This window comes from Nyctereutes procyonoides, unplaced genomic scaffold (assembly GCF_905146905.1).
Source record: "Nyctereutes procyonoides isolate TBG_1078 unplaced genomic scaffold, NYPRO_anot_genome, whole genome shotgun sequence".
In the NCBI taxonomy this organism is placed as follows: Eukaryota; Metazoa; Chordata; class Mammalia; order Carnivora; family Canidae; genus Nyctereutes; species Nyctereutes procyonoides.
Genome location: NW_026575146.1, coordinates 33,252,161 through 33,279,263, shown reverse-complemented (window position 1 = coordinate 33,279,263; position 27,103 = coordinate 33,252,161). Strand labels below are relative to the sequence as shown.

Sequence of the window (27,103 nt, the reverse complement as noted above, 5' to 3'; positions counted from 1 at the left end):
TATCATTTTAGAGTTTTACATGATTTTCTTTTTTCTTTCCTTTTTTTTTTTTTTTTTTTTTTTTTTTTTTTTTTTTTTACACAGAGGGCGGGCCAGAGGGAAAGGGAGAGAGAATCTTAAGCAGGTTCTATACCCATCGCCGAGCCTGACACAGGCCCTGATCTCATAACCCTGAGATCATGACCTGAGCCAAAATCAAGACTAGGATGCTCTAACCGACTGAGTCACCCAGACGCCCCACTGTGATTTCCCCCAGCACTTGCATAAAAGGAAACACTAATATACCACTGTCCTAGTAGTAGATCTGGTTTTCAGCCTTGGTTACCATCACCAACTCTTACCCAGGCCATTGTATTCACTTCTTTAAATCTTGTCTTTCTCCCTTGTGTGGGGCCCTCTGCAATCTGTTCATTACACTACTGCCAACGTGATCTTTTTAAAACAAATTTCACTTGTCCCTTACTTATAAAGGTAGGTCCACGATACTCAGCATGACCTACAATGCCAGTTGTTACTGAGTATCGCGTATTCCTCCAGATTTCCTCTTAACATGCCTCTCTGGAGCCTAACATGGCCGTAAAATGAAGTTAATCCAGTTTGGGTCATCCTTGTTTTTGTACTAGGGTCTTCGTCCTTCCTTCAGAACTTAGTTCAGTATGTCAGTTTCTGTGAAGTCTTTGTTGACCACCTACCTGAATATAGTGTTTATGAATCATTTATCATCCTTTTGCTCTACACGCGATGTGTAATTTTTATATTATAATCATTTACTTGTATTTTTCTAGCCCCCGTTATGTCAGGCACTCACTTGTCTGTGTATTCCCAATGTCCAGTATAGCACTGGTACTATTGATACTTCAATAAATGCTTATTGAATTGAATTCTTTACCGGTCACTGGATGGACTATTCATTGAGTTCTGATGTCACCTGTAAAGATACGATTAGCCCCGAGTATTTAATCCTAACCATCACAAATTTAATACAACCACGATTTTTTTTAAATCATACATAGGAATGCAGTTTTTCATCTTATATGTTCAATTATTTGCAACAGTTTTCATTAACACTTCCTGTGTGCCATGGATCTTGCCGTATTCACACAGGCTACTGTGATTGAGCAAATACACGTTAAGAGTCTTTAATAGATGGGGACTTAATGTAATTGTAATTATAACAATGATTGGATTAAGGTTCTTTTTTCATGGCATTCTCTTTTGCAAGGCTTATCTGTGGCCTCTTGGTTTCAGATACTGCTCCTTAGCTCAAGTCTGTCCTTTTCAGAAGAGATGGGGACTTGACAAATGGAAATTATCCTCAAGAGTCATCTCTGCCAAAGTAGTTTGTGAGAGTGATATGTGAAAAAATTTTTTTTTTCTTTTACTTCTCAGTATATGTTTCAAACAGTACCTTTTTCACTATGGAAATATGAGCACAGTTCTTTTGTGCTTGTTAAAATAGTAAACCACTGTTCTTTAAAAGGGAAAGCGTTCTTTAATTGTGGCAATTGTCTTGTGGCCTTGGACATTAAGCACAAGTTTTTATACAGTGGCCTCATCCAGATCTTTCTTAAGAATAAATGCAATTATTTCTTAAAGAAAAGTCACTCTTCCTTTTATTTTTCACATGGAAGCCTTGGCATTGGAAAATTAGGAGGTGGCTGGGAAAGGGATTTGGAAGGTGACATGCAGAGAATAGCTCTGGCAGGTTGTGTTGACCCTTGAATCATGTGAGCAAGTGAGCAGAAATTAAAGACATTTTATCAGAGAAAAACTGAGATTCCTGGATTTAGAACCACTTACCTAGACTGGGTACTTTTGAAGAGTCCCTGCTATTTCCTCATCCTGCTGTATGTCGTCAGGACCCTGGTTGCTTTTGTTTTTCAGATGGTTTGAAAAGTACACAGGCTTTGGAATCAGACAGTTATAGGTTTCAATTTATCAATTAATAACTATGTGTCCTGAGCCAAATCAATGAATTGTTCTGCCTCTCGAGTTTTCTGAACTGTGAAATGAGAACAGTTTCCCTTACTGTATTTGTAAATATTAAATGAAATTAAATATTCATATTAAATGAAAAACGATAGAAATTAACATTTGTAAATATTAAATTCAATACTATAAAATTAAATGAAATGATTGTAAATATTAAATGAAAATACCTACGTTGTCTGACACATAATATGTGATTTACCAAAAATACTTAGGTTTCTTTTCTTTTAGAAAAACTTTGCTCTTTTCTTGAAGTGTTTGGTCTCTCATATTCTAAACCACACTTAGAAAAACTTGGAATTGGCTTTATTGCATTCGATCATCTGGACAGAGCAACGAAAGAACTAATCTCTCTCAGAAAAATGAGGTTTTGAAAAGAAGTAGTAGCAAAGCAATCCAGTCGAGTTTTGGTGACTCGATTCATTATTATTTTTTAAAATTAGGAGACTAACATACAATATCTACTATTTTCTAAAAAAATCTTCCGCTCTGAGGAAATTTCATTTGTGTAAACTAACAACAACAAAAAAAATCAAACATTACATTGGCTGATGGAGGCAAGCCGAACCCTAAACATTGTAAGGTAGTGAGTGTGCAGTGGGGGAACCGAAAATGCGCTAGTTGAGAGGGGCCCTAAGATAGAGTCTCTCTTTCTTCATTTACGGAGTCTGGGAAAAAAGTTAAATAACCCTAGAAGAGCCTGCAGTATAACTGGAAGCCACGATATCTTTTCTATCTGGAGATAAGGGAGCTGAATTCGGTAAAACCTTGCTGTTCCTTTTAGTCCCAACACTAGATGTTGGAGAAAATGCGGCCTTTTTCTGCGAGCCTTTAGTTTATTTATTACTACAGCTGCGTTTAGTACGAAGAGGCTTGTGCTTTGGGGGGGGGGGTAGCACGTAGACCTTCTTTCTCCATGTGGTCCCTCTTAAAGGCTGATCCCCGTCGTGACCGTGCAACCCGAGCATCACCTCCTTTAGTGACCGATTAAGTTTTATTAATCCTTTTGTGGGTTTTTTTTGGGGGGGGGCAGTCAGGGTTTTTAAGGTTACTTAAATAGGATGGAAAGAGAAAAGTTACAAGTGGATATCAGTTTGAATAAGACAGAGTCAGCAGAAATGGTGCTTTGTTTTGAGAGGTTGACTCCGAGTGGGAGGGTAGTCCTTGGGGGAGTCATTGGTACAGGCCAGGCATCCTAGACGTGCACCTCTAGGCCTCCTGCGTCGCTCAGCGGAGACCATGGTCTCGATTAAGCAAAAAGTGACCTGTGCTTCAGCGATCCCTAGAGTCTGCTCTCCAGTTCTGAGGTCTAAGGGTTGTGTTACACTACATGGGCTGTGGCCTTTGGAAAGATGCCATTTTTCGTGAGTGTCACACCATTGCAATCCCAGTGGCCTAGCGATTTCAAAGCCATCGTGGGGGAATGCCATTGATGCCACAGAGGTCCTGGCTTACCACGAAGGGTGTGAAGAGACCCAGGCAGATGCCGAGAGGCCATCTGTCCTGAGACGCTAGGGGACATTCCTAAAGTGGGTGGAGAATCGTACTCAACAGGCTTCAGGATCTTCTGCGACTCTTCATACTTTCAGATTCCTTTGTTTTTAAATAAATGAACGTTTAGAGCAAATGGAGCCTGGCATTTTGCTAAAAACAAAGAAACAGGACTCAGGTGGGCTTCCCTGAGCTAAGGGACAGGTGATGGTTCTTTTTATATGCTGGGTGAGTGTGCTCCACGCAGATGGACACTTGGCAGAGACCCGTGATCCTGGGCTGCCCTTTCTTGATGGGGTTGCTTTGAAGTCTATGGGGAGTCGGGTTAGAATGTCCCTGCTTGGCCTGCTCCAGCGCTACGTAGGCGGGCTTAAATATAGTCACCGGCCTCAAATAGCTAGTTCTAGTAAATTAGATGCTCCCTACTACCGAGGAAAGGAAGGGGTTGTAGATGCTCACGTAAACTGGGTTAAAAATATTTATCACGCAAAAGAGATGGGCTCCGAAAGAGGCACGTATCCTTGCTCTCCCAACAATTTCTTGCCTGTCAATGGCATCTCGGAAAGGATGTCCACATTCCTGCTGGAGGCATGGAGGTCAGTAGACAGCTGAGACACAGCTGCTGGAATGAGACGAGGCCTCCTCCTCCTCTCCAGGAGAAGGATCAGGGACAAGGGGCTGACCCAGGGCCAATGCCCATCGCTTATCTAAAATTCACCGGCTTGACCCAAAAAGAAGCCATTGCTCAACTCCTTGGGGTGTTTGGAGCATGAAATCTGCTTTTCCTAGGGAAACTCCTGGGATTTGCCACAGTTTGTGCATGCACTCGCATCTCGCGTCCATCCGTCACGTGGAGGATGCGGTGGTGCCTGGCCCTCAGTTGGTGGCTGCTTGTCCAGTCTGCACTTTTGATCTGGTCCTACCCAGCTTTGCTTGTTGCTCTGCTCCTTGAGCTCAGTGCTCCTCTTCCCTTCGAAGTGCTTGTTACCTCCATCCATTTGAAGGAGGTTCAGAAGCGTTCACTTTGCTTGTGTTTGGATCCTACGTTGGTGCCTTGCTAGCAGTGAGACTTGAACAGATCACATAAGCTCAGGTCAACTCTGAGCTTACCTTAGTTTCTTCATCTATAAAATGGGCGTAATAATAATGCCACCTTTTTAGGTCTTAGTTGAGGATCATGGGAATTATTTTGGATGAAGTTCTTGGAGCAGAGCCTGGTACGTGGTGGCCGCTCGGTCCTCATGAGCTGCTATGGTGTCTGTAGTTTCCTGCTGCTGCGGTGACAGCACCATCCCTCCCTACCTCTCACTTCTGCTAACAGCTTTTATCACTACTCATGCCTGGTGCCTAAAGAACATCCCCCTGACCAGAATAGCACTGAAGAGGAGTTGACAGAGGTAGTGACCTACTGAAAGGGTAACGCTCCAGCTCACTGGAGAGCATTAATAAATTAGCGTCTGTTCAATATCACCATTACCCATACTGTTTTAGAGATTCTTACAGATTTAGATAATAATACACACAAAGGAGAACGCACTTAGCGTTATTTAGACATTATGAGTTTATACTTAGAAGCCCTCATAACATCAAAATGATTGGGTACTTGCAAATTTTAAAAGAGTGAGTGGCTTTCCTAAATGTCATCAATACACAATAAGAGGATACGGCCTTGGGAAGCCTCGTAAGAAATGCACCAAAATGTTGGCACTGCTCATCTCCCTCCGGTTGGTGAGAATATATGTGATTTTTTTTTTGTAATTTTTTTTAATTAAAAAAAATACGAATGTTTGTTGAGTATGATATGCCGTGAACTGTGTTAAATATTTTTTTGTGTTAATAATAACCGTTTGTTGATATACTTTATATTCTGACCAGATGTTTTCATTAATCCCCTCTGAGGTTCACAAAGCCTTTCCGAGTCTTGTTTGTGAATTCCAGTGCATCTAAAGATTGTAATTGCACAACCGCATACCAAATGACACATGCCATGGTCTGCTGGTACTTATATCTACTTGAAGCCGCCCATATGTAAAGAATAGATTGGATCCTACAACTGAAATAAAACTGCTTTCAATTTAAGAGTGGAGACTTTAAAAAAAAAATCTCCTTTTCCTTTCTCTGAATGAAAACACATATTTGTATGTTCCGGTGTGTACAATGTCTGCAGTAGTGTTGACTGGCTTAGATCTGACTTTTCTCCATGGCAACGTTGAGATTTGGAAAAGGCACGATGATATGCCTGGCACCCTGGGTCCTTGGAGAGATTTACTTTGTATCTTAAATGCTTAAGAAGAGGAGTGTGTTCCTTTGATTTTCTTTGGGGGCCGTGGCGGTTACTGTGATTATAAATTTAAGGCTGGGAAGAAAGTTTTACCACCGAAGGCTCAGCCAAGTTAGTGATTGGGCAGGAAGTCAACTCTCCTGCCTTCAATGACTTACCCTGCAGTTCCCTTCCCTTGAGACTTCCAGACCAGTGTTTTACAGTACTATAAAATTTTATTCCTTCACTCACACAATTCTCACTTCACCCTTGGAGGTGTAATTAATGCCACCGAATCAGACTTGATAGCCGTTCACTCATTGAGCTTCTGTGGTCTTAAAGAAATCACACATACCTCCCAGCTCAAGACTGTATTTTGTAGACGTTGCTGCAGCGTGGTGGGAGGGAGGCCACATGACCAGTCACTAACTTTTAATGCCTTTTGATGTTTTGGTAGAAATGACTTTTCTTGAACACATGACCGTGTTATTGCCAGTATTTCCGCAGCAAAAAGAAGTCCTTTTGTCTGGCTTTATAAGATGCCTCAAATATTGAAAAACAACCCCCCCCCCCAAAAAAAAAACCCAACATGAAACATAGCCAGTTGCTTTTGTGGATTACTTAGGGGACGGGTGGAGGTGGGCCGTAGAGTCCTATAAATGGGTGATTCTCCTTTGGTGGGAGGCATACTTGCTGGTTCATCTGATCACAGCAGGAGGAAGGATCCTAACCTCACACATTGCCTTTTAGATATGGGCAGTCCTTAACAGGGTGGAGATTGAAACCTGTTGAGCAAGAATCTGAATGCCTCTCACTTATCTGAAAACCTGCTGTGTATATACAGGCAGTTCTTATAATCCTTGACTTTACACAATTCATGATATCATGGGTGGCCTGCCAGTTATACCTGGATTATGGCTTCGCCATTTAGATTGAGTAGGTCACAGACTCTATTCACTCTCCATTTAGGCCTCGCCTCAGTGATCTCTGACTCCCACCTTCCAAGCCCTTGGACTCTTAGTCTTTAACCCAGCCCCTGACCTCTCCCCTTCTCCTGCTTTCCAAGAGATGCTTTCATTGCTCCAGGTCTCTATCGTCTATTTTTTTTTCTTTTTCTTCCTTTCTTCCTTTTCTTTTCTTTTCTTTTCTTTTCTTTTCTTTTCTTTTCTTTTCTTTTCTTTCTTTTTTCTTTTCTCTTCTCTTTTCTTTTTTCTTTTCTTTCTTCTTTCTTCTTCTTTCTTCTTTCTTTCTTTCTTTCTTTCTTTCTTTCTTTCTTTCTTTCTTTCTTTCTTCTCTCTTCTTTTTTTGAAGACTTTATTTATTGAGAGATAGAGAGGGAGCACAAACTGGGTGAAGGCAGAGAGAGAAGGACTCCTCGCTGAGCAAGGAGCCCAATGTGGGGCTCAATCTCAGGACCCCAGGATCATGGCCTGAACCAAAGGCGGATGCTTAACCAACTGAGCCACCCAGGTGCCCCTGTCACCTATTTTTTCTAATCCAACAGCCCTTCTTCCTGTTACCACCTACTCTAGAGAGTATCTCCCAGAAGAATCTCAGTCAAATACAACTACCAGGAGTATCAGTTGATTGTTGCTCTGTGCCATGATCCTCATGCCCTACTTCCTTTGTGCATCATATTGATCTAAGTAAAAATTCCCATAATATCCCAATTGTAGACTAAAAGTTAACATGAAATTGAGAGATAAGAGGACTTAGGAAGGTACTTGAAGTTGGAGGATGTTTTTCTATTTCCCCTGATAAATGTGTCACCTGATTTCTCTGGCTGATTCTATTATGTTCCACAAATTGAAAATGCTGTTTCTAGGAATAGGTTTTATTTTATCCAATTACCCTGCTATTTATTGTATTAGATTTTATAGATTATTAGAAAAATTTTGATTTAAATAACATTATGAGTAGTAGCTAGATCATCCCAATCATGGTCCAAGCATTTCCTGTGGAAACATGTCCATAAATGCATTCTCTGACGAGGTCACAAACTTATCCTTTGCAGATAAAGTAGCATCAGAAATGCTTTTGACATGTTTAGCTCTCGATTATGCCCTGATCTGTTTTGCATCCTGGTTGTACTTTCAGATGAGGCCTGAAGTTGCTGAAATGGTAAGTGAAAAGGAGCTAAGTGATGTTATTAGATGTCAGGGAAATACCAGGAAGTTATACTCAAAGCCATTCTTTTAGATGATTTTATTTTTGGCTGCCTTACAATGCTATTGCTGTAATCAATCTTATCTTGAATGGTTTATCATAAAATGTTACTTCTCATAAGTAATTACCCAGTGTTTGTTTTTCCCAATGTGCTTAAATAGCTGGGTGAAAACTGGTAGCTAGGGAGGGTTACTTTTATATCATTGATCTCCTATGACACCTCCCTTCTTTCCATTTGTGCACTTGATTCAACAATTCCTTGCCTCTGATATTTTTGGATAGTTTTATTGTCTTAACATTTGCTAGATGATTGCTAAATTCTGTATTGCTTGTTAAAGTTTGCTTTGTTTTTATCTTTACCAGTTGATAAGGTTGAACATTTTGGTTCCCTGTGAATGAATGATGATAATGCCTTACCTAGTGTTCATTCGTCCAAAGTTTGGGATTTTATTTGCAAGCACAATTGCTGGAAGTTCCCCTCAGGCTTGGAGGTAGTGTTGTTGTCTTTGGGGCTCATTGAGAAGCCCGCAGATCATTTGTTTTTGGTTTTAGGGGGAGTTGGTAGTCCTGGGTTTTATTTGTAGGACTCAGGACTGAACATATGCGAACATTTATGTAGGGTAAATTTCTAGAAGTATAACTGTTGGTTTAAAGGGCAAGTGATGAACAACTTTGATAAATAAAACCAAATTTCCTCCCTCCCCAAGGAAAGTGCCATTTGCCTCCCTATTTTTACCCCATGTACTATCAGTCCTAGATATTGTCAGTCCTTTGACATTTTGCAAATGCTATGGCCAAATAAATGCTCCCTTTTCTTGTAATTTGCCTTTAGTTGAATAGTGAGCATGACGGGCTTTGCTTAAGTTTATTGAGAAGTTAATGTAGGGACAATTAGTTTTTACTAGTTATTTGCTAGGATGGCCTTGTCAGCTCCATGTTGTAATAATGCCTTTTATTTTATCTATTTTTAGAGATTTGAAAATTCCAAAATATAAGCTATGGCTTAAGGTGAAAAGTGAGACAGGAAAGCTGTCCTACTGGACAGCAGATCCCAGACTTCAAATACTGTCGTCACAGTGCTTCTAATCTCTTACTCACATCTTATTGGCCAGCTTCTTACCCTCTCCTATTTGAAATTAGAAATTTCCAGGTGTTTGTGTTTCATTTAGAAGAAGTGTGTTTGCTTTAATCAGTAAACTGTACAGTTGGATAGATTTAAAGTCAGTCATTTTGTTTCAGAGCAAGAACTGGAGGAAAAATTAAAATAAGAATGTTAAATAATAGGGTGTAAAGCTTCCGCTGATCTTAACATGGTGAGACAAGGCCACTGGAAGTCTGAGGGTATTGGATCTACTGTTCACGGGCACCAGGAGCCCCCGATATGCCTAGAGTTTGCAACAAAAGAAAGTTAACGTTTTATCTCTATTAGATTATTCTTGCAGGCCCAGCCCTCTTTTCTGCACCAAAATACTTTCTAATAGTTTTGAATTTCATAGGAAATTCTAATAGAGGCAGAGTCAACATCTTTAAGATATTTCTGTTATAGAAGAGTGGTTGGATTGTGGTAGTTTACATTTTGGGGGTTCTACTGGGGAGTAGAGCCAGTGGTAGCATGAATTTCTGACATCCAGCTGAATTACAATCACAGAGCCGCTCTATCTTTTCACAAAAGCCCATGAATGATGGGATACTGTTGTAAGCTCATCTTCCCCATCTAATCCTCCAAAGTATTGGTCATGTAACTCTAAAAATTTCATGTCAGTGTGAAACAAAGAATAAGGATCTCACCTAGATGTTTTGCTAAGTAGATTCCAACTTAATGATACCTTCGATGTGTAGAGCCCTTAGCTTTAATGCCACAGAATATTGTGGAGAGATTTTTCAGATTAATTGACACAGCATTCCTATGTAGTAAGTGGAAGTAGAGGTGGGGTAGTGAGGCCAAATTGGTTTTTTTGTTGGAATAGAGATGAGAAAATAAAGATACAGGCAGGCTTGGATCTTGGTGAGGCCTTATATAAAACCTTGCTCAATATTTTCCCAATTAAGGCTCTCTCCTTCAGGATACGTGGGTGGCTCAGTCTGTTTAAGCATCTGCCTGTGGCTCAGGTCATGATCTGGGGCCCCAGGGTCGAGCCTCACCTTGGGCTCCCTGCTCAGCAAGGAGGCTTCTTCTCCTTCTCCCTCTCAAATGAATAAGTGACTTTTTTTTTCTAAGATTTTGAGAGAGAGAAAGCACAAGCACGAGAGAGTGAGCCAGAGCAAGCAAGAGCAGGGACAAAGGAGAGGGAGAAGCAGACTCTCCGCTGAGCAGGGAACCCGACGTGGGGCTCCATCGCAGGACCCCGGGATCATCACCTGAGCCCAAGGCAGATGCTTTAACTGGCTGAGCACCCCCGCCCCCCACCAGCGCCTTGAGATGAGATCTTAAACAAAACAAAACAAAATTCTCCATTTGGTCAGAATGGCCATTGACTTTCATTCCACTTAAATGTTTATGAGTAGCAGCATTTTTTTTGCTACTTGAGAAATCCATGTTTTATGTGGTGATGCCACTAAATGGTAACCACTTGCACTCTCCGGAGAAAGGAACCTGGAGAAAAGGAAGTCAGCGTGACTCAGGCTGCAGCGCTGGTTTGGTTAGAAGTTGATGCTTTTAAAGACTGTAGTAAAATTTGCACCAGACTTTTGGTTAAAGCCCGGAATGCTTACTTTATGGGGAAGGGAGCTGAGATTCCTGGCCATATGGTTTCTGACATCATTCAACATTAAAGGAATGATTTGCTTGTGGTTTGTGTGAGTGGCTTGTTTGCTGCAGATCCTGGCAAGAGGCCCAGCCGACTGTATGAACGATGCTCAGACTGGGAGGAACTGGTTAATACATCCAGTATCAGTAGTTCATACACTGATTGAAATGATGACATCTAACTTTCCTTTTCTAAATAAAGGTAGTGGCAGAAAGAAACATAATTTTGACTTTTAAGAATGTGTTTTAGGAACTATGGAAAACGTGGGGTGCCTGGGTGGCTCCGTTAGTTAAACATGTGACTCTTGATTTTGGCTTGGGTCATGGTGTTGGGGTCATGATGTTGGGTTGTGAGATGGAGCTCCATACGGGGCTTGCACTCAGAGTGGTCTGATGGTCCCTCTCCCTGTGCTCCTCCCCGCCCCTCACATGAATGAATGAATGAATGAATGAATGAATGAATATTTGGGTTTGGGAAACCCAAACGTTGGCTTGTATGCCTTATACATTACACCAAGTCTAGAAACATTCTGGTAGGCAAGGGGCTTCGTGTTGATGAAAAAAATATACTATACTTTTGAGACGCATTTTAATTACTTACCAAATTAGTTGATTATCAATTTCTTCAAGTGTATCTCAAAGTCTTACAAAATGAATCATTGACCTTCTTAAACTGTGCTTGAGTATATATAAGGTCCCTTTGCCAATCTGATGTAAATCTTTAAATTCAAAGCCTGAAAGCAGATTTTTACCCTTCCTCTAGGAGGATGGGTCATGGAATTCCATTTTACATGGCTTCAGCATTTTACAGAACTCCCTTCAGAAATGAAAAGTGGTCTATTACCCACAATGCTTGAGCTGAAAGTCAAGAGCAATGGCTGAAATATGAGCCAGATTGTGTCTGATTTGGGTGAAGTTGAGCCCACCAGTAAGCTCTTCATGAGAAACAAAACAAAACAAAGAAATGTTTAAGTGTGAGCTTGGGTGGTTTTCCAATTTTACCGAAATGTAAATATGGCTTCAGTTGGGAATTTTATTTTTCAGTACATTTACTCTCCATTACTTTGTTCAGTGGGTTTGTCTAGATTGTGTACCTAGCGCTAAGCAGAAAAGATGAAATTTTACTGGAATAGATAAAAGGATGAAAAAATAGGAAGAGAAACTTGTGTAAATACATTAATGATCTTGGGGAAAAAACACCTGGTTTTAAAACTAAGCTTAATGTGAAGACTACTGTAGAACTTGCCAGAACAAATTGCTTTTACGTTATTTTAATGTTTTCAAAGATTGAAAAGCTACTTATTTATGCGTGTTTTGGGGGAGATGAGGTGAAAAGTAAAGGTTGTCAAGCAAGGATGATAGGACAGTGTTACAAACATACAAATTCTCAGCCTTCAGTCACCCTATTTGAATAAAATTCTTTGTCAGAGTTACTACCACTTAATCAGCGAGGCTGTTACAGCTCTGTCCACTGAAGACCCTTTCCTACCTGTGGCATGACGCCTCAGAGACTTTGATGTGTTGTGTGGTTCAAAGTTCACTTATGTTTTATTCTCGAGTGATGGATGATGGAGACTGGCATGCCCTCCCCTCGGTGGGGTAGGCGGTGTGCTCTGTGTTGAGTAACACCATGAGGGAGAAAGACCGTTTGAGGGAGATGTACCGGATGATTCTGATTTTGAGGAGCCACATAGTGTAGGGGATGCGGGTAAAGAACCCACAGTGCCCAGGTTCAGATCGTGGTAGTTTCTTGCCCTGTGACTGGGCAATTTAATTATTATTATTATTTTTTTCCTACTGTGAGGTGCTTTTCGTTAATATATTCCTCGTATCTACCCCCTGATTCATACAACTGCTCTTCAGTTTATTTCATTTATGGAAAGAGCACTGGATTAGTGATCCATGGAATGAGATAACGAATGTGTTGAAGGAATGTGGGTTGTTCACACATACTGTGCGTGGACATGTGCGTGCATGCGTGCATGTACGTGCTGAGTCATGATGTCTAACATTTATTTCCCTTTGTGTTCCCAGATTAGAGGACCTGGAGGGTTTCTTTCGCATTTCCACATTCTCACTTTCGGACTTGAATCTCTGCCCACCACGTCATCCGATTTGGTTCAGATGGAGGTCTGTGATTCAGACTCCGCCCAGTTTGCTTTCCTGGCTGGGGACGCTGCTCCTTGTCTTAGTATATGGGGGAAGGAATTGAATCCTGTGGAGGTGGTTCAGAAGTGAAAGGCCCTTGGTTGTCAGCTTTTAACCAGACCATATATACCTGTAATTTTCAAGAATACTTAAGATGAGATTGATCTAAACCAGGGGTTGGTGAACTATGGCCCTCCGACCAAATCCAGTGTGCCTCCCGTTTTTGTAAATAGAAATTTAATTTGAATACAGCCATACCCATCTGTTGGGCATTCTCTGTGGCTGCTTTCTTGCCTCAATGACATGTAGTTGTGACAGCAACAGTATGTCCTGCGGGCGCCCGGGTGGCTCAGTTGGTCAAGTGTCTGGCTTTGGCCTAGGTCGTGATCTCAGGGTCTTGGGATTGAGCACCACATTGGGCTCCCCACTGAGTGGGGAGTCTGCTTCTTCCTCTCCCCCTCTCTCTCCCCTTGCTTGTGCTCCCTCTGTCTCTCTCAAATAAATAAAATCTTAGAAGAAAAAGAAATGGTATGGCCTGCAAAATGAAAATATTTATTAACTTGTGTTTTACAGGTAAAATTTGTTGACCCCCTGATCTAAAGGAAGTATTTGCTAACTGAGGGTATATCCGCTGACGGTAATATAATATTGCCTTTGTGGAAATGCTTTAGACTTTTTGGCTAAATTATAGGGAAACCGTAAGTTTCTCACTTAGGCTTTAGTGCTTGGATAGGTGCATAGGTTTGCATCTGTATAGTGTATATAGATAATGAACTGTCATGAATGGGACATGAGAGGGATGCTGGGTGGCTCAGCGGTTGAGCATTTGCCTTCAGCTCAGGTTGTAATCCCAGGGTCCTGGGATCGAGTCCCACATCTGGGCTCCCCATAGGGAGCCTGCTTCTCCCTCTGCCTGTGTCTCTGCCTCTCTCTCTCTCTCTCTCTCTCTCTCTCTCTCTGTGTGTGTCTCTCATGAATAAATACATGAAATCTTAAAAAAAAAAGAATGGAACACGAGAAAATAAGGCTACTGTTAAGAAAACTTGAATGTTAGGGCTTTACGTGCATATCATTAATACCCATACAACTAACTGCACTGTTGCTATTACTGTCTTGATTTTACTGGGATGGAGATTGAAGCTCAAAGAAGAAAAATAGCAAAGCTGTGTATGTGCTTAGCGCTTGCTTCTTGCTATGTCTAGAAACATTCTCTCTTCTACTACCTATGTGGTGGTTCCTCGAAATTCCTTAAGTTTTACCAGTTGAAGTTTAGGAGATTTTAATACTGTTTCTGCAAGGATGAAGGGGAGGGAATTTGGGTGTATTTTCTATTCTGGCTAATTCAGTCTTATTAAAGGAAGATTATTCAGTCAGATGGAGGATAGCATTTGCTTTGAATTATAGACAATTTGAATAGAAGTCTTAGGAGCTAAATAATGTTGGATTATATATATTAAACATATATTCTTGGCTAGAAATGGTACGTTAGGGATGAACAATTAGATAATTTATGGGTGTGTTTGAAATGAGCTCTTCTCTCATCATTAAGAATCATTTGTATCTATCAATAAATGATGGGTTTGGATTTCCACAAATGTGTTTCAAGTTCTTTTCCTTTATGAAAGAGCTAGGCTCAAATAGTATTTTCACATACTAATTAGTTACTAGCAGGGTAAAAGACTTTTTTTTTTAATCTGAATTGATTATCTTTTTTTTTTTAAGATTTTATTTGCTTATTCATGAGAGAGACAGAGGGAGAGAGAGGCAGAGACACAGAGGGAGAAGCAGGGTCCCTGCAGGGAGCCTGATGTGGGACTCGATCCCCGGACTTGGGATCATGCCCTGAGCTGAAGGTAGATATTCAACCCCTGAGCCACCCGGCGTCCCTGAATTGATTATCATTTAAGCAACTCTAATTCATGACTTTCCTAATTTGTCTTCAGTAGATCCTCTGTAGTATTAGATCACAGCAATGTATTATGACCAGTGACTCTAACTTATGCCCACAAAGGCATTTGAACTTTGCATCTATTTGGATTTTTTTTCTTGCTTGAATTTCAGTACTTAAATTGGGAAAAAGCATTGCTTATTTTTAGAGCAGATATAAACTATCTGAACATTGATCATGGCATTGTTAATTCCTATTTTCTACCTTCAGTATTCCCAGAACTATAGAGTTGAAAAGGAAAGAAAACAGAACAAAAACATTAAGATGACCCAGTAGATTTCAGAGGAAATAAGAACTTTATATAAAAGTAATTTTTACACTTTTTCCAATAACCTGTTCCTCTGGGAATAGACTATATTGACTCAGTATAGAGATGGAATTGTATCTAAGATATTTAGTAATGAATTCCTTTTTTGTTCTTTTGAATTTTTTGGTGAAATGTATTGACTTCCATATTATGAGTTTTGGGGATTATATCAGTAAACTTTTGTGTAATGGTTTCTGATTAGCACAGATAAGGATGACCTGTTCAAAGTTAGTTTAATTCAGTATTGCCTGTGTCCTAATGTAACACGTGTTGATCTTTCTGTGCATTCTTTTTTTTAATAAATTAATTTTTATTGGTGTTCAATTTACCAACATACAGAATAACACCCAGTGCTCATCCCGTCAAGTGTCCCCCTCAGTGCCTGTCACCCATTCACCCCCACCCCCCGCCCTCCTCCCCCTCCACCACCCCTAGTTCATTTCCCAGAGTTAGAAGTCTTTATGTTCTGTCTCCCTTTCTGATATTTCTCACACATTTCTTCTCCCTTCCCTTATATTCCCTTTCGCTATTATTCATATTCCCCAAATGAATGAGAACATACACTGTTTGTCCTTCTCCGGTTACTGTGGCCAAGTTCAAAAAGGGTGTTGCCTGAGTTCTCCTCTAGGATTTTGATGGAATCTTGTCTCACATTTAGATCTTTCATCCATTTTGAGTTTATCTTTGTGTATGGTGCAAGAGAGTGGTCCAGTTTCATTCTTCTGCATGTGGATGTCCAATTTTCCCAGCACCATTTATTGAAGAGACTGTCTTTCTTCCAGTGGATCGTCTTTCCTCCTTTATCAAATATTAGTTGACCATAAAGTTCAGGGTCCACTTCTGGGTTCTCTATTCTGTTCCATTGATCTATGTGTCTGTTTTTGTGCCAGTACCACACTGTCTTGATGACCACAGCTTTGTAGTACAACCTGAAATCTGGCATTGTGATGCCCCCAGATATGGTTTTCTTTTTTAAAATTACCCTGGCTGTTCGGGCATTCTTAATGGAAGAAAGATCATCGCAAAGTTGATCACTTACACGAGCCAATTCGTATATCACAGCTTAATTCACAGTTGGAAAAGATTAATAATGTCCATTTTTCAAGATCATAAAACAGATGCACTAAGGATATTGTATTTGCCAACATATTTTGTCGAAGGCTTTCTCTTTTTAAAACCTTGTTATTCCAAACTATTTAAGAAAACATAAAGAAAAATAATCCCTGTCTTCAACTAAATGAAGCTTGTTCTTTATATATAGTAAAGAGCCATGAAAGAGAATTCTATAGGTTTCTTGCTATTGTATTCAGTCAGGAAATTAAGACTGCATAAGTGCCCTGGACGGGGGTATGTGGAATATCCTAGTACAATATCTTTTAATTTATTTTATTTTTTAAGATTTATTTATTTATTTGGGAGAGAGCAAGAGGGAGATCGAGAGTGAATGAGGAGAGGCAGAGGAATTGGGAGAGAGAATCCTCACGCAGACTCCCTGCTGAGCAAGGAGCTCAACTCGGGGCTTGAGCACAGGACCCTGAGATCATGACCTGAGCTGAAATAAGGACTTGGTCGCTAAAGTGACTGAGCCATCCCACCGCCCCTTGTCCAGTATCTTTTAAAAGAACGTCCTCTACCGAATGTTCAGAGCTGCCCAGGGCCCTACTGACTTTTATTTTTCTCCAGTTTTTAAAATTGTATTTTCAAAATTTAATTTATTTATTTTTAATATTTTGAAATTTATTTTTCTCCAATTTTTGTTCAAAATTAAGCCAACGCTGATTATTGAAAATGACTTCAGAAAGGCTTTGAGTTTAGTATTCTTTCTTTCATGTTTCTGCGGAAAGGGTCTCTATTTCCACGCTCTCTCATAGAGTCTACTGCCATTTGTCTATTAGATAAATGCTCAAAAGTCCAAATGCTGGAAGTTTAGGCAATACAGTTTTGGGGTTGGGCTATTAATGTTTAGATTAATAATGTCCATTTTTCAAGATCATAAAACAGATGCACTAAGGATATTGTATTTGCCAACATATTTTGTCGAAGGCTTTCTCTTTTTAAAACCTTGTTATTCCAAACTATTTAAGAAAACATAAAGAAAAATAATCCCTATCTTCAACTAAATGAAGCTTGTTCTTTATATATAGTAAAGAGCCATGAAAGAGAATTCTATAGGTTTCTTGCTATTGTATTCAGTCAGGAAATTAAGACTGCATAAGTGCCCTGGACGGGGGTATGTGGAATATCCTAGTACAATATCTTTTAATTTATTTTATTTTTTAAGATTTATTTAATTTATTTATTTGGGAGAGAGCAAGAGGGAGATCGAGAGTGAATGAGGAGAGGCAGAGGAATTGGGAGAGAGAATCCTCACGCAGACTCCCTGCTGAGCAAGGAGCTCAACTCGGGGCTTGAGCACAGGACCCTGAGATCATGACCTGAGCTGAAATAAGGACTTGGTCGCTAAAGTGACTGAGCCATCCCACCGCCCCTTGTCCAGTATCTTTTAAAAGAACGTCCTCTACCGAATGTTCAGAGCTGCCCAGGGCCCTACTGACTTTTATTTTTCTCCAGTTTTTAAAATTGTATTTTCAAAATTTAATTTATTTATTTTTAATATTTTGAAATTTATTTTTCTCCAATTTTTGTTCAAAATTAAGCCAACGCTGATTATTGAAAATGACTTCAGAAACGCTTTGAGTTTAGTATTCTTTCTTTCATGTTTCTGCGGAAAGGGTCTCTATTTCCACGCTCTCTCATAGAGTCTACCGCCATTTGTCTATTAGATAAATGCTCAAAAGTCCAAATGCTGGAAGTTTAGGCAATACAGTTTTGGGGTTGGGCTATTAATGTTTCCTACACCATTCCTTGCAGTGAGTGGCTTAGGAATGGAAAGAAATTCAGGCAAATCCAAATTAGCTTGATTTTTATCTTCGGATGCACAGTTTGCAAAGCCCCACAGGTGGATGGCCATAGTGGAAGCAGCCCGCTGCAATGATTGATCTGTCCCTTAGCTGGTGGGTTGGAATGAAGGAATTATCAATCTGTGAAATGGCTCTTCAGAAGTAATTTTCCTGCAAGGGTCAAGGAACCTAGCGATTGCTGTTTCTCTGACATGATTTGCGGATTCTCATTTGTAATCTTGATGGTGGCAGATACAACAACTGAAATGTAACTGGTTTCCTGGCTGATTTTTCATCCCCTCTACCTCACGAAAGTTCTTGAACATCTTGCCTCCTTTTATGCTGCCGTCTAGCTCTGGGAAACTTTGACTTCATGAGTTATGTTTTTATGAAGTAGAATCTTCCAAAGATACTTCTCCTTTAAGCAGATCTTAATGCTATGTATACCTGAAGATATATTGAACTTGGGAACATGTCTATAGAAGACTATGTGTTAGAAGACTTGGTTGCAAGACTTTCTAGTGAGCTGAAAACTGTAAACAGGGACTGTTTATAATGGGATTAGCTCAAGATGTATTGCGTGTTATCTGTTGTAAGGTTGAACCAAACACTCTACCTTCATTTTCCATCTTTAAACTCTTCATGACAGGGGATCCCTGGGTGGCTCAGCAGTTTTATTGCCTGCCTTTGGCCCAGGGCATGATCCTGGAGACCCGGGATCGAGTCCCACGTCGGGCTCCCTGCACGGAGCCTGCTTCTCCCTCCTCGTGTGTCTCTGCCTCTCTCTCTCTCTATCTCTATCGCAAATAAATAAATAAATCTTAAAAAAAATAAACTCTACATGACTACTAGAGTTGTTATTACTCTTACTGTTATCTGTTATTTTTAGCATGGCTTGGATTTGTCCTACAACTGGATAAAATCCTTTAATGGCTTCAGTACAACTGCGGAATAAAATCTAAGCATTTTATATCTAAAATACATTTAGTTTTGTTTCTGTCTTGTCTCTTACATACTTTTCATGTTCATAACCCAGAAATTCTTTTTTTTAATATTTATTTATTTATTTATTTATTTATTCATGATAGACACACACACACACACACACACACACACACAGATTGAGAGAGAGAGCGAGGCAGAGACACAGGCAGAGGGAGAAGCAGGCTCCAGGCAGGGAGCCCGACACAGGACTTGATCCCGGGACTCCAGGATCGCGCCCTGGGCCAAAGGCAGGCGCTAAACCCAGGGATCCCCCATAACCCAGAAATTCTTGAGGATATTTAAGATATCCCCTGCAATCTCATGTTTCTTTAAAGTTGCGTGCCTTTGCTTTTGCTTTGTTTTTAGTTTTAGTGCCATCTCCATTCTAGCCCAGCATTATCTTTACTCATATAGGCCTAAACACATGGAGCCTTCTTTAACCAACCGTAGTGTAAGTAGCCAATTCATTTGTCATTTGCGTTCTTTATGACCTTGTTCTTAATGCTATATATATAGTGTGTTTTGTATATATATAAATATCTCCCCATGTTTATCAGGCCAGGAACAGTTATTTGTTTCCTGTCATCTAGTTCAGTATGCAGTATTAGTACTTACCCTTGAAATATAAAATACAAAAAGACTTAAAAAATCTTTTATCAGAGATTTATTGATATGCCCTATGTGCTGTGAATAGATATATGGTACCTCTTAGATTAAAATTAACTGTGAGCTGTAGTATAAAAAAAATCTTTTAAAAAATTTCTTATCAGTCAAGTCAAACGGACCCAGTAACTATTTCCAAAACTCTTGAATGATAATGGCATTGATAGGCAACAACAGATAGAAGGGGTTGACCCACTTTTCTTGTGCAGATACATCTAGTGGTTATTGCTAATCAGAATCCTGGAGTCTAAAATTAACAGTGGCTATGAAGGGCAGCAATTAAGGTCATTTGTCTTCCAAATGAGCCAATGTAGGTTCCATTGGTAGTTAAAATTTATATACGGGGTCCACTCACACTGTCATAAAGGGCAGTGGGGCCCCTGAGCGCATGTGTTACAAAGCAGTAAGTCACTTTGGGTTTGTGATAGCAAATTATATTTTGAGAAAAACTTTCCTCTTGCTATGTGAAGATGCATTTCCTAGCAACCTTTTTTCATTGATTAAGATGTACATCATTTTCCATGAAAGCATATAAAGAGGCTATTTTAGGCAGATTTAAGAGACATTATTAAGCTTTTAAGCTGCTGAAGTGTGATTATGTTACAGGATTGATGTAGTCATAAGAATGATTCAAGGATGTCCACATACATGTTCTGCTTTGGGAAATGGTTATTAGGGCCATAATGTCATCTGAACATCTCTGATCTTGCCTTCTTTGCCTGTGATTCAGGCTTATCTCGGTCATTGGTGAGGAATGCAATTTCTATTCATATATAAGCTGACAAATTTCTGTTTAAAAAAAAGAGTTTCTTGTTTACAGAGAAGAATTTATAGGCCAGAAGTTTACCATTCCATAGTCTGCTGTTTGGTCAGAGAATTCACTGAATTTCTTTTCAAAGATCCCCATGGAAACTAAACAAATAAGTTACTTGAAAGGAGACAGGTTATTGGTTTTTCTCATTAAACCCGCTGCTGAATTTTCATTAGTTCTAATCCATTTTCTTTCAAGATTAGACATACAGACCAGTTCTTATTTTCATGAGCTGAATAAACGAAGTATGTTGAGTTTTGTGTGCCTGAGTTTTGTGATCATTCTACTTCTGTCATAAAATTACCCCTCAGGGGGAAAAAAACAAACAGGAAAAAGACTGATATAAAGGAGAGGCTACCTTCATTTATTAAAGAAAAAAGTTATTAAATAAAATGGAAGTGGTGAGAATGATTATAGGCTAATCTGATCAGTTTTACATTTTAGTTTTTCTCCTCTTTTTAAGTCATAAGTGTGTATGAAAGTATGAAAGACTGTATCACTTACCTCAAATACTTGTAGACCCTATAAAGCTTTATATGTTTCATTTGCTATTTGAAATGTTCTTTCAAAGTGTGCTTTTCAAGCAAGGTATTTGGTAAGACTTAAATATTAACTTCACCTTTTTGAACTTGTGTTCTGAAAAAAAAAAGGATAATTTTTACTTTTTCCCCTCCCCCCCCTTCTCCCCACTGAGGTTGTTAAAATCTCTTTAGACTTTAGACGGTTTGTATTTTTCAGGAATGCTTCACTATTTTAGTATCTCCTACTGTATTTAATCTTTCAAAATCTGTGCCTCTGTATTCCTTTTGAGGCTCAAACTGGTTTCTATTCAAACAGACACTAAGAGAAATTCATTTTATGTGAAAATTTAACAAGAATAGTAAAATACAAGAGTATCAATTATCATTGATTGCCGTGTTATGGGGCACCTGGGTGACTCAGTGGGTTAAGCTTTTGGGATGGAGCCCTGCATCGGGCCCCCTGCTCAGCAGGGAACCTGCTTCTCCCTCTCCCTCTGCTGCTCCCCCTGCTTGTGCTTGTTCTCCCTCTCTCTCTGTCAAATAAATAGAATCTTAAAAAAACAAACCAGAATGACATATTGTATATTCAGTATAAATCTTTCCTTCTCCCGCACATTCTCAATTATTAGCAAACCTGTGTAGAACGCAATAGTAATCTTTCTTTTCTTCTTTTAGGTGGCTGTACCTTTGATGATGGTCCAGGGGCCTGTGATTACCACCAGGATCTGTATGATGACTTTGAGTGGGTACATGTTAGTGCCCAGGAACCTCATTATCTGCCACCTGAGATGCCTCAAGGTGAGAATCGTTCAGTTGACCCAGTGTTGGCGGAATGGCTGTGGAATTTGTAGCATTTTCTTACTTTAGGTGTAACAATAATTTGTTACAGTCAATGACTGTAGTCAAGCTACTTGACCACATCCAACAACCTTATTGTTGTCTTTGCCTTTCCCTCAAAAACTTTTCTATAATCCTGTATTCTTCAAGAATGCTCACTATGTTTTTGTTATCTCTGACTGGAAAGATAAAAGTATTTGTATGGTTTTTTTCTTACTTAATAAAAAGGCAAAATGGAAACAAAACCAAGAAAAAAAAAACGCATAAAAGCAGAACAAGCAAAATCCTTTTAAAATAATCTAAAATGTAGAATCAGTTTACTTGAAACCTATTCAGTTAAATTACACAGGTTTAGTCCAAACAGACTGAAAGGAAGGATTTATATTCCATGATGGGGAGAATGCTTATCTCATTGTTGCTCTGCTCTCAAGCATGCAATTGGCTCTGAGGAAAGGCAGCCTGGAGACAAAATTGTCAAATGGAGAAGAAGGTCTTTTCTGGGAAAATTTTAGACAACTAGGGCTAAGTCCTGTTCATTCTTTACCTAGACCTTCATATATCCTTTGATTTCTGGTTTTGTGAAATAATACATCTTCTTACTGGTTAAGCCAGGTTGAGTTGTATTTTTTCTTGTGAAAAACACATTAATATACAGTAGCAATATATACGTATCATTTTATAATGCTATCATTTATTAGTAGTATTAGAATAATATATGTGCCTTCAAGTCTACATATTAATTTGGAACTAATTCCAAGCTCTGCATATGTATGTTTAGCAATAACTTACTAAATTAAATTTAATAAGTTAAATTAAAATTAATTAAAATTAAAAATGTTAACATGAATATTAAAATACAATAGTAAAAAGCATGAACTATTTTCCTTTCAATATTTAGAAATAAATGCAGCCTATAACTATACATTATATATAATCATGTATATATATAATATACAATGTAATGTGTTAATATGCTATGCAGTACTATATAATCATTATGTAATTATGTATAATCACATATAATTGATAAACTGATTACCTATTAGTAATAATTTGTTTTAACACGTTTTCAGTACTTTTATGATGACATTTTAAAAACACTTTATAATTAATTTTCTACAAATTCAGAAACACCTTCCTGTAATGAGTGAATTTTAGAAATGAAATTTTAGACTAGCCATTGGAGATGAAAATGTAAATTCAAGTGAACCAAGGAAACACGTTTTATCAATAGCATTTCTGAATTTACTAATCTGATGTAAAGAGCTAAACAAAAAAAAGAGCTAAACAGCTTAAAATATCAACAATAAACAACAACAGATCGCAGGTACACAAGCCAAACCAAACCTAAAAAATTACATTTCTGAATTATGAATCAGTAACTATATCCTTTGAAAAGTTTTTATTGGTGCACCCTGTAATGTGTGTGTTGAGGGTAAGGTGAATTAAATCTGCTTTCCATTTAAAATTGTCAACTTCTATGGCTGAGTAGGCAAATGGTCATCTCCGAAACTGAACTGAGCCGTAATTTTCTCTCCAGAGGAATACCTTGGTACTAGGTGGTTGACAGCCTTTGCTTCTTATCTTTGCCCCCTGTGGTGCCAGCAGGCCCATTTAGTTTTGTGCATAAGTTTGTATTTCTCTTTCAAAGGTGCATAACCTTATTTTCTTCATACATTTTAATTGAACAAACTCCTGTAATATTTCACCTGAGCTTTCTCTGTGGTATATTTAGAATTTTTTTCATATAAAATTAAAAGAGGTAGGCTGGGATGCACACATTTTGACTGTTTATAATCAGAGAATAATCAGAAGGATGTTGATTTATGGAAATGTTACCATTGTTAATTGCCATTGAAGATGGATAATGAATCGCTGAAGAGACATTGCTCAGGTGACCTTGTTGGCTCACCTTTGATGAAGAGCTTAATCGGTAGTTACAGTACAGGGTGATGTGCACAGAAAATGAAAGTGTTTGAAATTCAGCTACGTCTTCCAATTAATAGGACATTAAGTAATTAATCATGCAGAGGAGGGAAAAGGTCATGGCTACTTTAGTTTTGCCCAGTGTGACTTGCATTTGGTCTTTAAGGAAAGGGAAACGAAGCACCCTTGTGCATCTGTCTCCTTTTATTGGTCTCTTTTTTCATTAGATGCCATTTTTTTTCCATTTTGTTTCACAGATTTCTTTAAAATGCTTTGGATATTTCTTTAGCACATTGTTCATGAATTATAACAAAAGGAGACATTTACATTTATCCTCTTAAAATTTTATGACTGATTTATTTATTTTCAAATAAATAGGCATGCTTACTTATTTCATTCATAAACAGACAAACACCCTCAAGCATTTTGCAGCCCTCAAGTAAGAAGGCTAGGTCTCAGATGCAAAGTTGTTTTTGATCTGTTGAACTCTCTAGACAGTTACTGGGACATTGACCTTTTAAAAAAAAAAAAAGATTGCACTTATTTATTCATGAGAGACGGAGGGGGAGAGAGAGAGAGAGGCAGAGACATAGGCAGAGGGAGAAGCAGACTTCATGCAGGGAGCCTGACGTGGGACTTGATCCTGGGTCTCCAGGATCACACCCTGGGCTGAAGGCAGACGCTCAACCACTGAGCCACCCGGGCGTCCCATGACATTGACCTTTTTGGATTGGAAACATAGAGGGTAAGAAGGAGGAGAGGGTGGACAAATAGGTTAGGATAATTGAAAAATGAAGATGGGTAGAAGACAAGGAAAGAGGAGAGAAGAAGATTATTTCTCAAAGATATATTGCTAAGTGCATTAAAAATAGTATGCCAAACAATTTAGGCCATTTAGTATTAGGATAATGGCCAGAAATCACAGGAAAATATGAGCACCTCCCCAACTTAGTCACCAAGGATATGTGAATCAACACACTAATGAGAAACTGCTACATGTTCAGCAGAAAGATGAAAATCAAAACTTCAGGTTTTTTAGAGTGTAGAGCAAATGAAACTCTCATAAACTACTGGTCAGAGTATAACTTTGTGCATGTACTTTGTACAACCTACTGACCTAGTAAATCCATTCTAGGGTACAAGCCCCACAGAATCGAGTACACATGTTCTCCAAACGACATACCAGTGCTCATAATAGGTACAAACTGAAAACCATCCAAGGGTATCTGTCAACACTGCAGTGGATAAGAATGCATTTATAGTGATACATTCCTCGAAGGGAGTATTACACAACAATGTACGCCAACGAGCTGTTGCTATATATGATATGAGTGAATTTCACAAACATACCTTGAAGGAAAGAAAGTGGACATAAAAGAATATGTGCTGTTTTCATTTATATAAATTTCAAAGACAGGTAAAACTATTGATGGTGTTAGAAGTCAGGCTAGTATGTACTTGCTGGAGGGGCCAGCAGGGGTGAGGGTTTATTAGTGCTTGGAAGGTGGCATGGGGGCTTCTGGTTGGGTAATACTGTATTTCTTGGTCTGGGTGGTGTTTTCACAGGTGTGCCCAAACTGAGGAATCACTGGGCTGTATAAATGTGAGCTCGATACTTTTCTCTATATATCTTACTTATTAGTAAAACCTGGCAGGGCTCCTGAGTGGCTCAGTTGGTTGAGCGTTTACCTTCAGTTCAGGTCATGATCCCAGAGTCCTGGCTACAAGTTTTGCATCAGACTCCCTGCTCTGTGGGGAGCCTGCTTCTCCCTCGCCCTCTGCTTGTGCTGTCTTTCTCACTCTGTCAAATAAATAAATAAAAAAATAAATAAGTAAATAAGTAAGTAAGTAAATAAATAAATAAATAAATAAAATCTTTTTAAAAATTGGCAGAAAATAAAGCAGATTAAAGCCAGTGCTCACAGGGATGCTATGGGAAAACTAAACTAATAACTAAAAATGTCATGGATTAAAATAAAGATATATCATAGGACATCTCAAATGGGCTCAAACCCTTTCCCACCATTCTGCATCCGTGCCCTGAAATTCAAAGACACTGTGGTCTCTGAGCATCTTTGCACCTTCGTATGTTCTCTTCCCTCTGCTTAGACAGTTCTCTGCCCACTTGTCCACTCCACAAACTCTTACCCATTCTTACTGTGTCAACTCAAGTATCATCTGCATTGGAAAGACTTTTCTAATTGACTTAGAACTTTTATATTTCTTCTATCCTCATATCTGAATGTTTTACCCTGTACTTGGTACACATTTCATTTGTAGCTGTTATAGTATCATCCGTGATGCCATTCTCTCCTCTAAAGTATAATTTCTTCGTGAATATGAACCGTATTTTTATTCCTCCATGTCCCAAGACACTGTTTCATTTTACATAGGCAGAAATGTCAACTTATAGAATGTACTTTTAAATACTTTCGTCAAGGATTAAACAAAAAAGTTTTTCTTTCTCCTGCTAAAAATTTAATTGAATGAAACAAATACTCCATTGCTGGAATATTACATTCGGTTCAGATTTTAATGTAATTTGAAGATCTTCACATAATTATTAATATTTGGCTTTTGCCTTTATAAATGATTTCACTTATTTATTTCAAAAATAATTTTAAATGTTTTTAATACTACCAAGATGGGCTCCCTTTAGGGTTTCTCTCCCTTTCTCCTTCTCTCCCTTTTGTCTTTTGCTTGTCGAATTAATCTCAATCTTTTATTCTGTAGAGGCCTGGAATGAAAATGAGAGATGTTGCATTGAACTAGAAATTATTCTTTGATCTCAAATATATCTGTGTCTGTGACCTTGTCTGTCAGATACTCTTTTATGCTTATGACATAAAAGTCATGACCATTTTACTATACGTTCTGTCCTAGATCTGAGATTGGGGATCATGATTGACATCTCAATATACTTATCACCTACTATAATTATAACTGCTTTTTTTATTTAACAGCCTTTGTAAAATGACTAATTGAATTTTAGTTTAGAGTCTCTAGGGTACCTATTTGATAGTATTTAAAATTATGACTATATCATATCCCGCCTTCAGTCTGGTGCTTTGCACTGATGATGATGTAAATCACTATACAGACTTCCTTCCATAAAATACACACATGCTATGTATACAGTAAAAAATAAAGCCCTCTGTCATTAAGTTAATCTGAAGATTGGAGTAAGACACCATGCCTCCTTTGTTATAAAACCTAGTGAGGTATGATTTAATAGTTTAAGAACCTACTAGATCTCAGTTCTGTCCTCTTGTCCAACCCCCAAACTAGAATGTAGAGAAAATAGCATTACACAGAGAAGGATGAGGAATGAAAAATGCTGTTAAGAAATGTGTCTTTAAAAAAAAAGAGAGAGAGAAAAAATGTGTTTTTATGTCAACTTACTACA

At 38.7% G+C, this 27,103-nt stretch overlaps 1 protein-coding gene across 2 annotated transcripts in view; it reads left to right on the top strand.

The window, feature by feature from the left end:
• Positions 1–27,103, top strand: part of PTPRK (protein tyrosine phosphatase receptor type K) — a 523,937-nt gene that overhangs the window by 107,685 nt on the left and 389,149 nt on the right. For both annotated transcript variants that reach the window (XM_055309658.1, XM_055309656.1), the window contains exon 2: positions 21,610–21,732. In XM_055309658.1, the coding sequence (XP_055165633.1) occupies positions 21,610–21,732 (123 nt within the window). The remainder of the gene's footprint in view (positions 1–21,609; positions 21,733–27,103) is intronic.